The 17,475-nt window shown below is 36.7% G+C and overlaps 1 protein-coding gene across 1 annotated transcript in view; it reads left to right on the plus strand.

Moving 5' to 3' along the window:
• LOC126253554 (integrin alpha-PS2-like) overlaps positions 1–17,472 on the plus strand; it is a 392,425-nt gene extending 374,953 nt beyond the window's left edge. The window contains exons 16-20 of the mRNA XM_049954962.1: positions 1,168–1,343; positions 1,439–1,530; positions 8,630–9,940; positions 14,727–14,957; positions 16,314–17,472. Of these exons, the coding sequence (XP_049810919.1) occupies positions 1,168–1,343; positions 1,439–1,530; positions 8,630–9,940; positions 14,727–14,957; positions 16,314–16,388 (1,885 nt within the window). The 3' untranslated portion in view covers positions 16,389–17,472. The remainder of the gene's footprint in view (positions 1–1,167; positions 1,344–1,438; positions 1,531–8,629; positions 9,941–14,726; positions 14,958–16,313) is intronic.
• The last annotated feature ends 3 nt before the right edge of the window (positions 17,473–17,475 follow it).

Raw genomic sequence — 17,475 nt, forward strand, 5'->3', positions numbered from 1 at the left:
TTTGTTCAGAATTACTTATACTATCACTGTTTAAAATATTCACCTTTCCTACCCAAACAGCCTGTAACAGAATGTAGAAGTCTCTTTTGCTCTGATGATGGTGGCAAGAATTGTGACAGTGACTCCACAAGACACCAAAGTGTCATTACCACTCAACTATTGTTCATAACTCTTGGAGATTAGTCACAGGTGGGTCCAAGGCCTGCACATCTTGTTTGATGCCACCCCTCGAGTGTCAAAACTAGGTGACTCAGAGGGATGGGGGCACATGAGCACGTCTGTGGTGTGTTCATCACATCATTCAAATGCTCATCAGGAACGATGCTGTGCTGCATATTGCTTGTGACGTGTTGTAGATGAAAGAAATTATGCATGTGATTTGACAAAAGGTTCCTGTATAACTCGCTGGTGACACAGTCACAGACAATTCAGAAACCTCATTTCATCCCTTGTAAAGATTGCCTACATAAGACTGCAACCACTAATTGTGTGAATTGTGCCCTTCTGGAAACTGGGATGCATCATATGATGTGGTTTTTGACCTACTCATACCCTGCCATCAGCATAACATGTATTGTAACTCGACAGCTCAGGTTTACTGTTCCCACAATTTCAACATCAAATGATGGTGTTTCTGTACTTATGCTAATCTATGTGCCCTGTGATGCATGATGAGCAGTGGTACATGTTAGAGGTGGTGTCGTATAGAGAGAAAGCAGTTCTGAAATGTATGAGTATTCACTGTTTATTGCTGTCCAGCACTGAACCGGCTTAATGACTTGCTTACTCTGGTCCATCTATGCAGATAAAACCTCTATAGGGGAAGTTCTGGTAGACTCTACGTAATTGGGAAGCAAAGGTAGAAAAATCCACTAGCTTTCAGACGAATTCCCTTTTGGGCTAGAGCGAGACACACACACACACACACACACACACACACACACACACAAAATCAAATACAGTGGCCTTGTCAATACTTTGCTGGACCCTCAAGTAAACAGCCAGTAAAAGGCCTGACAACAATCCAGTTATGTGATGTGATGTGCTGAACTATTCCATTTCCTTTAGTGACATTATCACTCTCTCCAATGCAGACATTATCTGTAATTCAATTACTTATCGATGAACATATGAAGCTTTGTAACTGATGTGATACTTCTATTGCAGAGCATCAAATCCACAAGAATTATATTATAATGCAACAGCCTACAGTGCTGTCAATATAACTCGTGAGTCAGAGATTGGACCCCAGGTGACACATACATACACAATAGTCAATCAAGGACCATCTGACATTGTGGAAGCTGAAGTGTATGTCCTTTGGCCAATGTACACACTTGCAGGTACAATTTGATGCATATTTTAAATAATATTGTATTTAATGATGCAGTATTAAAATCAAACATTTAACATCAAATAAATTATCTTTTATGTTAAGGTGATCCCTTCTTTTATGTACTGGAGCAACCCGACGTCAGTGGTCCTATTGTCTGCGACAAGCTGGTAGATGCAAATCCTTTTACTTTAAAGGTAAGGAAAACTTCACTGTCAGTTTGTTGTCAAGTTTTATTGTTCCCTCAAAGAACCAAGATTTAACATTTTGGACTTACAGAACATACAAGCTACCTTTATTGAAAAATTAATGTTCCATTTCAGACTTCTACACATTACCATTTCCAGAAGTACCCAACTATCATTTAACAATGTTCAAATGATTTTGATATCTGTTTCAATACAAACATCATGCTCTAGTACTAAATTCCACAATGAGTTAACTGTTAGCACAATGTATATTCTCATGACCACCAATGTTAAATCTTAATTAATTTCTTCATCTTCATTCTCTCTGTGTCCCACATTGACCCTCTTAGTTGTCATAGTTCATTTTTCTACTTGCTACTAATCCATGCCGGTTTATTTAGCTATTCATTACATTTGTTTGATTCAGTTTTAAGTCTTACCTTTTTCATGATTACTTACTGATTTTTCAGTTCTCATCCATTTGAGTGAAACCACAACTCTAATAATTTAATTTTTGTTTACTGTGGTTATTTAGCTACTGATCAAATACTTATTTTTTCCACCAGTGTACATACTTGTTGCATCTATATTTCCATCTCATTCACGATGAGTTCTTTTGTATGCACTAGTTTTGTTCATTAGCTATCAAGTACCATATTATGTGAATGAAAATCAAAATATCAGAGAGTAAACCTCTTGTCAAAATTTAAAGAACACTGCTGTATTAACAATTAACAGATCAAACAGAAACATTGTTTGTTCTTTGTGGGCAGTTAAAACATACCAACTGATTTGGTAGCATATTAAGACGATGTGTGATAATCATGTTCGAATTGTTAAAATAGCTATGGGATTTAAAGAATATTACCACAGAGTTCTGAGCGAAAGAAAATGTAATTATATTAAAACTACAAGCTCTAGATTCTTTTATAGTTAACACTTTATTACAAAATGTTACTTATGCTGATTAGTATCAGCTTCAAACTATATGAAAATACGGATGCTTTTAATCAATTCAGTCGTGGTATACTCTGTACCTTGTTTACTTCTGGTACATCATTTCATGAAAAATGTACAGATGCTGAATGTAAAAATGATATAAAGTTCTTCATATCTGAAAATGAATTTATAAATATGCTATGATTACTCATACAATATTATGTCTTCTTTACTGAAAAATATCTCCATAAAAAGTTTTGGAAATTAATACGCAGAAAGCAAAAATGTTTCTTATAGTTGTGTTGTCATCTATATTTCTCCCACAAACCATGGACTTTGACATAATGTGATCGCTTATGTGCCATAACAGATAGCTGTAATGTAGACACAACTACAGTGGAAGGTTATCTGTGGAGAGGCCAGACTAACAGACTAACTTGTGGTTTCTGAAGAGGGACAGCAGCCTGTTCAGAAGTCTCCAGATCAACAGTATCTTACCTTGTATCATCAACCAACCTGGCCATGCTGTGTTTTAAATATGTCACAGATGAAAGTAAGGAGAAAGTACAAACATTATACTTCCTGAGGTCATGTGGCTCTACTGTATGGTTAAATGATGACGGCATCCTCTTGGGCAAAATATTCTGGAGTTAAAATAGTCCCCCATTTGGACCTCTGGGCAGGGACTACTTGGGAGGATTTTGTCATCAGAAAAAAACAAATGTAACTTTCTACCAGTAGGAGTGTGGACTGTTAGCTCTTTAATCTGATGGGTAGGTTAGATAATTTAAAAATAGATATGGACAGATTGTGCAGAGAAATCATACAAAACCAAATAAAGGTAATGTAGGAGTAGGATTTTAAAATAGGGATGTGATTGTCGTACTATGAACAGTAAGATGACCACATTATTGTAGCCAAGCTAAACAAAAACAGTTGTACAAGTATACATGCCTACTTGCTCTGCAAATAATGAGATCTAAAAATGTATGATGAGATAAAGTAAATTATTCACCATGTCTTGAAAATATAATTTTGATGGGGAATAGGAATTCAGTAGTAGGTGAACATGGAATGGGGTAAAAGGACAAAAAGGGAAGCCATCTGGTAGAATTCTGCACAGAGCACTGTTTAATCATTGGTAAACCTTGTTTTGAAAACAGTAAAAGAAACTTGTGCATGTGTAGGACCTGGAGACACCAGAAAATTTACTAATGATAGTTAGACAAATTTAGCAACCAGATTTTAAACTGCAGAGTATTTCCAGAAACAGATGTGGTATCTACCACAATTTATTAGTTATGAAATGCTGATTGAAGATGAAGGAAATGCAGAATGATTGGAAATTAAGGATATATGATCTGGATAATGTAAAAGATAGAAAGATTGTTGAGAGTTTAAAAGGGAGCATTAGGCAATAAATGACTGAAGTAGGCAAAAAAATACAATAGAAGGTCGATGTATAGGGAGTGATGACAGCAGACAATAAAACATCCTTGGATAACAAATGAAATGTCAAATTTAAGTTACAAAATGAAAATATCTTTGGAGAAAAGAGAAGCAGCTGCATGAACATTCAGAGCTCAGATGGCAAGACAGTTCAAAGCAAGTCAGGGGAATATGAAAGGTGGAAGTAATGGAAATGGAAATGAAAGACGAAATGGATTCCTAGTCAAAACAAGATACCTGGAGTGCCTGACATTCCTAAAGGAATGATTAAAATGCTTGGGAGAACCAGACACAAAACTACACCATCTGCTAAATAGGATATATAAGACAGGCAAAATACTCCAAGAAAAGTGTAATTATCCCAATGACAAAGAGGGCATATGCTGTCAGCTGTGTATATTATCAAACCACAATTAATGGTTGCAAAATAGTAACACAACTTATCTACAAAAGAATGAAATGACTGCTGGAAGCTAATCTGGGTGGGGAGGGAAGGGGGGGGGGGAGGGGGGGGGGAGGAGATCATTTTGATTCCACAGAAATGTCAGCAATACTGAACCTACAAGTAACAGATGAAGGGAGAAGTAAAGGGGATATAAAATGCAGGCTTGAAACATGTTAACATCAAATATAAATTTAAGAGTTAGGGAGCCTTTTCTGAAGCTGTTTGTCAGGGTTATAGCCTCGCATGGAAGTGAAATGTGGATGACAGACAGTTCCCACAAGATTTTGGATTGTAGTCCACTGAAGAATGCTGAAGATTAGATGGTTAGATAAAATAACTAATGATAAATTACTGACTCAAATAAGGGAAAAAGTCAACTTGACCAAAAGAAGGGATTGGGTGATAGGACAAATTCTGAAATCCTGAGGCATCAAGGATGGTTTATTTTAAGAGAGAGAGAGGGGGGGGGGATGATGGGTAAGTGTGGACAGTAAAATTGGAGAGGGAGACCAAGGCTTGGACATAGTAAGCAGATTCAAATGGATGTAAGTTGCTGCAATTATGCAGAAATGAAGAGACTGCTCAGGAAGAATTAGCATGGGAGCTGCATCAAACCATCTTTGAACTGAAGACCACAACAACCACCTTTATCTCATTAATTAACACACCTCTTTTTAATGTGACATTTCCAACTACACCATATTGTAATGGAATTGTTATATAACAATGCTTTAAATGTTGAATGGAGAAATTCAACAAAGCATTAAAACTCTATGTGTGAATTGCCAGTTAAATAGTCAAATATTCTTCACTATATGTTAAACATTAAAATTAAAATAGGGAAACAAAATATGAAATTTATTACTTGAGACAGGGTGCTCATCTACATCTACAATGTGCAAATCATTGTAAAGTGCATAGCAAAAGGTGATTTCCTTATTAAGATTTCTTCCCTTTCCGTTCACATATGGAGCACAAAAAATTACTGTTAAAATCCACTGTGCACACTGCAGTTAGTCTCATTTTATATTTGGGGTCCTTACATGTGTGATATTTAGTGGGATGAGGTGTAATTTTGGATTATTCACTGTATACTGCAACTTGAAACTTTGTAAGCAAGGTGGTGCAGGATGGTTGATGACTATCCACAGGAGCCTGCAAATTCAGTTTTGCCAGCATTTCCAAGACTCTCCTACATGAAAATTCATGCTGCACTTCTCTGCTTATGTTCAATAGCTGCTGTTAGCACTATTTGCTATGGTTGAGAAACATTTGAGGATAGAACAGAAGAGAGTTCTATAGCAGTTGCATTTGTAGGCTGACTGCATTTTCCCACTATCCTAGAATTGAACCTGCTTTATCTATAACTCAGCCTATGTGATCATTTCATTTTATATCCCTACAAACTGATATATCCTGATCTTCATATGAGTTGACTGATTCCAACTGAGACTCACAGCTGTTGTAGTCAAATGCTACGAGTTTCACAGCTTTTTTGAAGTGTGCAATACGGTGTGTCTCAGGAAGAATGGTTAGTATTCAGGGATATGACAGGGATGAACATTCGAAGCAGAATCCTTGTAAACATTGGCTCTAAAATGCATACCTTAAGAGCTATGAACAGTTATTCACTAGAAGAGATGTGTTTCACATTGTCCCTAAATTCTGACCATTCCTCCTGGGCCACCCTGTATTACACGTCTGCATGTTGAATGCAAGTTGTCAATCTTTGTACCACTTTTAAATCTAAAGAAGATCTGATTAAATACTTGTGAAGCTTTTTTCAGATAGTGTCATATTATACTCATATATAACTGCATCATCGGCAAAATGTCTGAGGTTACCATTGATACTGTCGGTCAGGTCATTAATACAACATGAACAGGTAGAGTCCTAACTTACGTCACAGGGGCATGCCTGAAGTTGCCTCTGTATCTGTCCGATTCTTTATCCAAGATAAAATGCTGTCTCCTCCTTACCAATAAATCCTCATCCCTATCACAAACTTAATTTGGAAATAACAGGGCTGTACCCTCATTAGTGTGTGTGTTGATGTGATACAAAGCCAAAAACTTTTCAAAAGTCAAGAAATACCACATTTACATGACTGTCTTGATCCATGGTGTTTAGGGTGTCATCTGAGGAAAGTACAGTTAGGTCTCCTATGACCAGTGTTTTCCTAACATAAACTTGTTGTCATGGAGGAGGTTACTGTGTTCAAGATAACTCACTATGTTTTATCTCAGAATATGTTTTAATGTCCTACAACAACAGATCTCAATGACACTGTATAGTGGTTTTCTGGATCACTTCTAGCTACCATTCTTGTAGACAGTTGTGACCTGTGCTTTCTTCCAGTCACTGCATAGTTTTTTGTTCTAGGGTCTACAGTATATTATTGTTTAAAAAGGAGATAACTCAGCTAAAAACCATATTATATGATATTTGCAGAGGTGAGAGTGTTAAACTGGAGCAGTACCTCTGGATCATTTTTGGAAAGGAAATTTGAAAATGGAGTTCAGAATTTGTTTTTGCTTGCTATCCTCAATTTTGGTTTCTGTGTCATCCACATATGTCTAGACACTAACTATGATGCCACTATCAGCTTTAACATAAGATTACAATTTCTTTGTGTTTTGTAGGAGGTGTTATACTTTTGCTGTGGCAGTCATTAAAGATTTCATGTATTGGACTTTTGATTGTCAAACACGTTTCATTTGACATCTTTCTATCTATAGTTCAATGTTATGTTTTACATAACTGTGCAGAAGCCGCTGTGTACAGAAACTTGTAAAGAAACAGACTGTTTACCAAGCAGAGTCTCTCCCAAAAGGAACTGTTCTATAGTCCTCAGTCAGTTTTTTTTAAAACTGTGTTCATCAGCTGTTCTGTTGGTTCACAGTAGAGTACTTTATACATTATGAACAAACACACAACACTTGTGTAATGTTCTATAATACTTTTATTTGTTTAGTTATAGTTTAAAGTCTTTGATCTCTTAAAATTCAGAGTCACACAGATTTATTTTTTTACCCAATGAGGACCAAACAGCCAAAACTCAGTTAGTTAAATAATAAATATTGTGGAATATTAAACAGGTGTCACATATTTTTCATTCATAAAGCATCCTTTTAATCTTGAGCCACAGTTCCTCTACATGCTTCTGTCTACCTTGAGATATGATCCTACTGCCAGTTAACCTTGTGAACTGAAGATGTAAATATTTCTGCTTGTATTTGTTGCCCTCTGTATTATGGTAATCACTGTTGCTACAGCAACCTCATGGTCAGTGATACTGGTTTCAGGATGGACATCCTCAAAGAAGACAGCTCTATTTGTTACCATCAGATCTATTATATTTCCTTCATAAGTGTGATACTGAACTATTTGCTCCATTTAGTTTTCAGAGAAAGCATTTGGTATTATTTTGCATCACGTCTTGCCACACCAACCACTTAAAAAACTGTAATTATCCTACTCATTTGTTGGAAGGTACAAGTCTCTTCTAGTTATGACTGGGGAACATATGTATTATCAAAGAGAGGTTTTCTCCGAAACTTTTGGTTACATCTGGGGACGAGTTTGGTAGTTGATTATAAGTTTCCAACTACTCAATCTTACATGGAGCTCCAATTTCTACTGCAGTGGATTTGGGTTTATTGTCTACTGTGAAGAATGCACCATTTATTCCCTCCTCTCGCCCCTCAAAAAAACACTTCACTGTTGTCAGTTTCACTTTTTAGCCAGATTTTTGTATGTAGTATTCTGAGCAGAATTCTAGCAGATGGCATCCCTTTTTATTCCCCCCCCCTCTCCATATCCCTTACCATTAAACTCTAATCCTCCTTAACAATGAACTTTTATGAGTGCTTCGGCAGTAGATCACTAGGATAGTCTCAATAGCCCTTCTCTTTCCCCCCCCCCCCCCCCCGGTCTGAGTGACCTGCCCTTCCTTTTTAACCTCCCCCAATTTTTACTTTTTGTATGTGTCTATCACACTACTGCATTTTTCTCTTCTGGTCAACAATCCTGACTCATGATTTACTAAAGTTAAACTTAGTTAGGAAAGATTTAAGAGGGTGAACTGAAATAGTCAGAATACTGGGAGATAAATCAGAGTTACACAGTTTCAAATTTCTAACATTTTTATAAGTCCAAGACTATGATCACGAATATGCAAATTGTGTATCATGTAGATCTTAAACGTTCTCTCTAAAAGCATTTAATTTGGTTAAATAACTAAAATGTGCCATTTTATTTTATTTGTTTGTGCAGATTGAACAGAGAGGAAAAGGTCTGGAAGGATCAATCTACTCTACACAGCAAGGAAACATAGGTGCAGGAGGAAGTTCTGTATCAAAAACCACATCAGAAGTAACAGTTGGCGGCAGATCTACAATCACTGAAACACACCGTGTAACATCTAGTAACACTACATATCACCAAATAGCAGGTGCAGACACAACGCTTGTAGAACACAAAGCAGAGGGTGGAATTTTCACAGATGATAAATTGTCAACAGGGCAATCGTCATCGACTGTAAGTGAAGGAGGTGATCTAACACATAAACAGCAGTTCGAAAAGGGACACGGTGGTGGTGAAGGATACAATATTACTTATTATTATGGACCAGACAATGAAACTAGCACAGGAAGAAGGATCTATACTTATCGAAACTATACAGTTACTTGGGATGAAAGTGGAAAGCCTACACGACATTATAGCAACTACAGCTTTTCTACTTCTGAAGACAGTGAACGAGCTTTCGGTCTTGTGGAAACAGGTGCTATTGGTGCTGGAATCAATAAATCAGTTGAAAGTTATGAGTCATCACAAGTACATCATCGTACATCTCCTAATACATCTCAGTTCAGTAGTACTGCACATGTGGTGACTGATCATGGTATTGTGCAGCCCGTTGCAAAAGAAGGTGGCATTCGCTTTGTACCTGCTCCCGGTTTTGGAGGTGAAGAGACTTCAGATACCTTACATGTTGAAGAACACCTCTTCCCTGGATCTGTCACTTCTGATGGTCAGTTGAAACATTATTGGATTTCAGGCGAACCAAACACTGTTAGTCAGTCAGGAACACACAGGACACTGAACGACATTAGCAGAGGCACTGCCTCACAGCATCATTCATCAGGTTCAGCACAGAGTGCACATTCCCACCTTGCCAGCAGTACTGAGGATATTGGAAGTGGTGTCAGAAAATATAGTTCTCAACAATGGAGTCATAGCCAGTCTTATCCCAGTGCCACAGAAGAGAGGCATTATGAAAGTGTGGATGGAGAAACAGAATATGAGTATGAGGAGGAAGATGAGTACTATGAAGAAACAGATAGCATGAATGCTGATAATTCTAGGCATTCAGCCAAGTTGCAGCAATCCAAAGGAAAAACAGATAAATTTAAACTTTACGATAGATTCAGAAGGGATGTTGCAACCGACAATGACTTTCAACAACTGATACAGTGCAATTCTACAAAATGTATTCGTCTCAGATGTGTTGTTAAGAAATTTATCAAAGATCAGGAAATAAACATTCAGATACGTTCACGAGCATGGGTGCAAACACTTAAAAAGGTAAGGATAATGTAAAACTGCTATGTCTTTGTAACCATAATCAGTTAGTTGTAACTCTACAACCACAAACTCTAAATGTTCGACAAGATTAGGTTACCTTGTTAATTAATTACTAGAATAACTATTTAGCTTATTAATCAGTGTGTTTCACTCACAAATGTAGGGTGGAAAAACTAATTGATCAAATTGGCAAAAAACATTATTTCCTATATGAGAGAAAAACTATATGGCAGAAAGAATTGAAGCAAATTCATTATTCATTTTTTTCTTAGCCACTGGAAATGATGAAAATGTTCATGCAAAAATGACACAGGTCAGACCCACTTTTTCCAATTTTTCAGTCAGAAAATATCTGTGTCCATGTTGAGTTGACCAATCTGATATTAAATACATTGTTAGGCACTTAGAATGCTGTTATAAAATTCCTTACTCCCCTTCTCCCCCACTCAAAAATTAAAGTACATCATGAATATTCTTGTCCTTCCCTCTCACACTCCAGGGCAGTACAGAAGGAAAGTACAAAAATTTTGCTAATCTCATATGATGGACATTGATCCCTTGGTTCAGTGTAAACTGCTTGATCCACTGATGGACGTCACTATATCTTTCTGAGCTGGGAATAAACAATTCCAGGATCTTCTTTTTTGATGAACAGCCATCAAGTCCAGCTAACAGCAAGCCCCATTGGGCTTTGTGTTTTTTTGAGGCTCTGTCAAAATCAAAGAAGTTTAGTCCCGATATTTACAAACTTGCAGGATAAAAGGCACCATCAGCAACAAGATAAAAATATAAAATCAAAATCAACCTGTTGATGGGTCCCATATTAATGGCTCCAAAATGCAGGAGAACATCTGTTTTTCACCTAAGCCAAATTGCCTCTCACATCACACACAAAAGTTATAACTAGATAACAAGCAACTGTAATAAATACTGCTGTAAATTTGGGGAGTGCAAAAACCATCTGCAAGTCTTAATGACTTAAACATCACTGCCTGGCAGAGTGTTGCTTATAAAGCCAGATTCATTTTCTATTTCTCTTTCCCATTTCCCACTGTACTGAAAGCTGGGACATCCATTTCACAATACACTAAAATCTAAGTAGAACAATAAACTAAAAGAGCAAAAAACTACATTACAGTTATCCAAATGTTTCAAACACAAGTTAGCAGTAATGCTGTGGCCCTTAGATCTCTTTGGCATGCAGTTACCCACTAATGCCAGTACAGTGATTACCAGAGAAGGTATTAAAATAATAAATAAATAAATAAATATAAATGTTAATTGCTCAATTTTGTTACTTAGATCAATTAGCTTTTCCACTCTATAAATATGAAACTATTCTATCAAGCAATGTCAGTGAATTCAATAAAATTACTAGTAGTTGCTTTAATAAGGCAGCAGCCTGTAAAAAGAAAGGCTGTCAGATAAGATCATAATACAGTCATGAACATTGCCTATGGAGAAAGTACCCTGCTTGTGAGAAATAAATATGGCACCCAACATCAAAGCTATCAGTACCTTAAGAATCATAATTATAAAGAATGAAACACTGCTTGCTAAAAGCTAACTACATGTCATTCCACTTTAGCCTCAACCATTTCCACAAGTACAGTCTTTCTGTTGGTACTTTGCTCCCCTTTACTTCCCCATAACAGATTGCTCTGTTATTTTTTAACTAATGTATATAACTATATTTACCGGATGGGACTCAACCTCATATAAATACCAAGGTTTCTTTTGTAAATAAGGATCGTAGTACTGAGGATTCTGTTGTAAATAAGAATCGTAGTTTACAATGAAACCATTAACTTCCTTGCAACATTTTAAGATATCAGCTTTTTAAATTTCACTACAAATGCTTCAACTAAATATGTGACATTTATTTCAGAATGCCTTTATTCAGAATTCAGCCTGATTTAGGGCATAACACAACACAAAAATTGTTTACTACTTCTAACCTTGCAGCATATATTTCACAATAAATTTAAATAATGTACCTACAATTTTCAGTAAAGAGTTTCAGAATGAAATTTCAGCAGCAAATTTATCAATTTTTACAAAGTAGAGTAACAACTTACAGCACAGTTACACTATTTTGACCTGCTTAGATTCTCTTGCACTGGACTGGACTCTTCATATTTCCTGTGCCTTATATTTTAGATTTTTATTTACAAAGGAAAGTAACTAGAAGACACAACCATTACAAGTCTACCTAATGGAGGATGAGTGTGGGTTCCATAAAAATGTAGGAACACATGAAGCAATACTGACATTATGACTTACCTTAAACGACAGACTGAAGGAATTCAAACCCTATTTATAACAGTAATTGCATTTAGCCAAATGTAGCATATACACAACAGAACAATAATGTAACAATCATATGATTGCCAGACAAGTCTGACTGTTGTCAGCAGCACTGCCGCAATGGCTTTTGACATTTAGTTGGTGGTAGTTATTAATGCACGGTATACAGTGCTGATTGAAATTCACCATCAGCTGTGTCAGGTGTATGGGCCAAAGGACCTGAACAAACTGATGGTGTGATGCTGGTGTCCACAATTTTCCAACGTCATCGAAGTGTCCATTTTGAAGAGGGCCATGGACGACTGTTCCTCATGAATGTCAGCCTTATGGAGTTGGTATGGCAGCACATTATGGAGAACCATCACAGTGTGATTATGGATTTCAGCAGCTATTTTCCATAGACAATGTGATCCTTGTTTCATGAAACTGTAACTAAGCATCTATAGTTTAAGAAAGTGTGTGCCAGGTGGGTGACAAAAACTCTGAGACCCAAACACAAAATGAATTACTTAAGAGAAGCATTGATATATCTGCAGCAGTATCATGAGGACAGCAATGTGTGCCTTGGCCAGATCATCATGTGTGATGAGATATGGATTGCTCATTATACCCCAAAACTAAGCAGCAATCAATACATTGGCATCCCAGTGATGGTGAAGATGAAGTTCAAACTGTGTCTGTGCAAAGAGTAATGTGTACGATGTTCTGGGACAGGAACAGCATTATATTTGTTGACTTTCTGCCCAGGGATGAAACAATGAACACTGACTGTTACTTTGAAACACAGTGAAAATTGTGGCAAGGCATTCAAGACGAGAGGCATGGAATGCTCAGTGCAGGTGATCTTTGTCTAAATCGTGCTTGCTCATGACACTGTTCACCCACAGAAAGCTCAGCATATAATGACTGCTCTGAAGGATTGGTTTGAACACCCACTGTACAGTTCTGATCTTGCTCCCAGCAATTTCCATCTTTTCTTGCACCTCAAGAAATTCCTCTCCTTCAGACACCATTTTGACACCGATGGAGAACTGCTGAAGACTCCAGCACAGGAATACAAACTGAGCCCACGATATGACAAGTGTCTCAGTTTTGATGGTTATTACGTCGAAAAATTAACTCAAACATTTTTGCATATGTTGGAAATAAAAGTTTTCATGTAACTATGTGTTCCCTTCTTTATTTTTAAATAGGAAACTTGCAATCTTTATAAAATACAAGGAGCAAAAGACTGCCTGCAATTTGTACCAATACCAGACTTTGGTTATAGCAGTTGAAGAACATGAAAGAGACTAAAACAGGGTTGTAGCCTATTCTCCTGTTATTCAATGTGTACATAGAGCATGCAGCAGATAAGGAAACCAAGAAGAAATCTGGAAAAGGAATTAAAGCTACTACTACTTGTAGTAGTAGTAGTAGTAGTAGTAGTAGTAGTAGTAGTAGTTTAAGAACAGACAGTTGTTTCATCTCTTTTAGTAAAACATATCACTTCAGTATTAGGAATTTTTGTCACTGTTAATCCCCATTTTACAATATTTCTCTATTTATTACATCCTAGTTTTGGTATTTACATCATTCTACATATACATACATACATACATACATACAAGCAACTGTAAGTTCTGTGGTGGAGGGTACCATGTAATGCATGGGACTTTATGATTACTAGAAAGAAATTGTGCAATGCAGAATGTAGGGTGATGAAATCAATAGCTTGAAAAATGTAACAAAGTTTGGCCAGTTAATTTAAGACTCCTTATACAGTGAAACCTCTTTATAACGTTCCTCCATATAATGTTTTCCTCTATGTTACATCTGTTTTTTTCGGTCCCGACTAAAAGCCCATATAAACAATGTTAAATTTTCCTCTTTACTGCGTTTCCTCTATATTACAATTTCCTCCATGTAATGCTCATATTTTTGGACCCCTGGTCAATTATTTACCTCTTTATAACGTTTAAGTGACTGGATGTAGACGAATCGTTTTCCGTTCTGGGGATCTACAGTTTGCACCGGCTTGGAAAGCCTGCACTCAGCGTGTTTCATATGTCAGCGGCAGAACCTGGTCGCGTTAAATGTGATGCACATTCTGCTTGCGATCTTTTTGGCACCAATTACTTTCACCCATCCACCTACCGGGCCCCATGTTTTAATTACAAAAAACTAATCATTTGATACATTGATCATTTGCAAATGAATATCATACTACAGTACTGTGAAAGTTTGTCAAAGCTGATTAGTGGTATCCCGATCTTCAGTAATGCCCTGTAATTATTATTTGGAAGCCTTCCTCTTTATAGTGTTTTCCTCTATACAGTGTTCAGAATTTGTGGTCCCTTGAAAAACGTTATATAGGGGTTTCACTGTATCAAGGAGAAAATGCAATATGATTTCAAGACTATTGGGGTGAGCCAGACTGACAGGAAAGCTGATTTTTGTTATTCTTAAATAAAATGTTGGTAATTTGTTTTGGTTATAGGTTGCCTCAAATAAGCCCCTTCGGGTGTCATCGCTCTTGGCAATGCAGGTGACACAACTGCCTTATATTGGAAAGCCTTATTACCCAGTGATTAGAAGTGAGGAAGTTTTCACAGATGCCATCTCAACAGACGTGCCTGTAAAGCCTGATATTGTCCCTTTATGGGTTGTTGTTCTCTCTGCATGTGCAGGAGTGCTGATACTTTTGTTATTAGTACTGCTGCTGTGGAAGGTAAGTAACAATAAAAGAAGTTGAAATGGGAAGAATTTTAAAACTTACATCATTAGTCGTAAGAGCGCAGATTGTTACTCACCAAACGAAGAGGCTCTGAGCAGCAGTCAGACACTTAGAAAAGCTGCTAGGCACACACACACCTACTCTGTCTTGCTGTAAGTAGTGATCCAGCTTCATATCCTCTGTAGCTAAGTTGTCACGGCACCTGACCATCATTCAGAGGATCTGATTTCCAGTACTGTCATGGATTTATCGTTAGTGGGAGGATTGTAATGATGTACACTCAGCCTCGTGATGCCACAAAGGAGATGCTAGAGTGAGAAGTGGCAGTTTCAAAGTCTGGGAAACTGGCAAAGGCCAGGAGAGCATTGTCTGACCTCATACCCCTCCATAGTGCCTGTGAATGACATAACTGGCAACAGATACTGGCTACCAGTATTGAAAGGCCTATTAGGGCAAGTATGCGGAGCTTTGTTTTTATTATCCAAAAATTGTTGAAGGTGTCATCAAGACAGAGGTTGGCTTGAACACTACAATTCTTTACTTATCGTGGCTCCACTGAAAGTGAAATGTCATTTCTTTTCAACAATCCATAAACTGCTTCACACAGCCTGTTAAACAGAAACCTACTGGCTGACAGACAAAACTTCTAGTGTTTGGTGCTGTGTTAAATGTCAGAAAAACATGCAAGGGCTGGGATTAAATTCTAAACTTTGGATTTGCTGTCTCACTCTGACCTACTTAAAATAAAATAACAACAAATACAGAGTATTAATCTTTTAGAGGTAACACTATATTAGCAACACATAAACAAACAGTTGCTGGGTGCTGCACCCACTTATCCATTTTCTATTACAGTGCCGTCGTATTAGGTTTGGCATTTTATACAGGAATATATTCCTCTGATTGTCATTACACTACACAGAGAACATTGTTCCAATGATAAACTTTGCCACAGCAAATGCTATATAAAAGTCTGAGATGTACTTTTAACGTGATACAATATTGTGATGTACACCTGCTGTCTGAACACTTACTGTAGTGGACAGAAATAAGTGTATTATTTATTTGTGAAGAAAAGAAAGAATTCACATTTTAAAAATTTTGCTTTGCAGCCTCTTTCTGCAGACAGTATTGTTCTTTCAGTCATGTGTCAAACATTAATCTTACCATATTTGTAAGGTTCACTTAATATGACCGTGTCAACAATTTCTTTTGACTTTTAAATGATCAGTTTTGATGAATAATTTGCCTATCCACTTAAATGTGTATACAATGAACATTTCACTTAATAGATTCTTCCAACAAAATTGTTATGATGTCGAAGTGTAAAGCACTTTCTCTCTCTTCCAGTGTGGGTTCTTCAAGAGGAACAGACCATCTGATGCAGCAGAAAAAGAGCCTTTAAATCGCAACGGCAGTTACTGAAGACTGTGAATGGAAGATTAATGGGAAACTGCTGTGTGCAAGTTCACTAAGACTGAATAATTAGCACATAGTATCAATGAATTACATGAACAATGGGAATACAGCTCTCTCTGTACTTTTAATCTGTATAATTTTGTGGACTGAATGTAAAATTTGTGGACTCAACATGAAAACTTAAATGTCACAACTGACTCTAATAACAATGTTAAGTGTGTGTGTGTGTGTGTGTGTGTGTGTGAAGAAAATGGGGGGGGGGGATGCATGAGAAAGGTGGTGTGTCACAGATTTCCAATATGGAGTATCATATTGAAATGTACTTGATGGTTTCTTTGTCTCTAGCACAATGAAACTAAGTGTGGTGAGCAGCTACATTATCGACATCTACAAAACACGATGTATGATTTTTGCTTGTGCCAAAATTTTTGCATATAATTATATTTTACTAAGAATATGTGTGTGTGTGTGTGTGTGTGTGTGTGTGTGTGTGTGTGTGTGTGTGTGTGTGTGTGTCGCAAATAATTTTTTAATAATGTAAAAATGTATGTAAGAAATATTTTATTACAACCAATAAGTTTTGTACAGAGTGTATCACATTTTTCTCATGTGTTATTTATTATTTTAAAAGTAATAATTTTATTTATAATTTCTGACTTACATAATGTATATTGTAAGAACTTTTTTACATATTTGTACAGCTATAAAACTATACATTTGTTTTCACTGCCACTAAAAGGAAGTGCTGTCACATAATTTTCCATATGAAATTACTACCCCCTTTTATGTAGTCAAAAAGGTGTCTTGAAACTCATATAAATGGGTCAGTGTGTTGGTCTGAAAACAGATATTTCATATGACCTGCGGTAAGAAACAGTCAAATATAATGTAGGCTTGTAGAGGTTTCAGAGAGTTTGACATCAACACACTGTCCTGTATAGCACTTTTCATAACTGCTGTAGTCATGGCATGAGCTTTGTACTTACAAAATGCAGTAGATAAATTAATCAGGTTACTGTATATAAACTATGTTCACTTTTCTATGATACATATATAAATATGTCATCTTCAAATAAACTTTGAAAGAAAAGTC

This window comes from Schistocerca nitens, chromosome 4 (genome assembly GCF_023898315.1).
Source record: "Schistocerca nitens isolate TAMUIC-IGC-003100 chromosome 4, iqSchNite1.1, whole genome shotgun sequence".
Lineage (NCBI taxonomy): Eukaryota > Metazoa > Arthropoda > Insecta > Orthoptera > Acrididae > Schistocerca > Schistocerca nitens.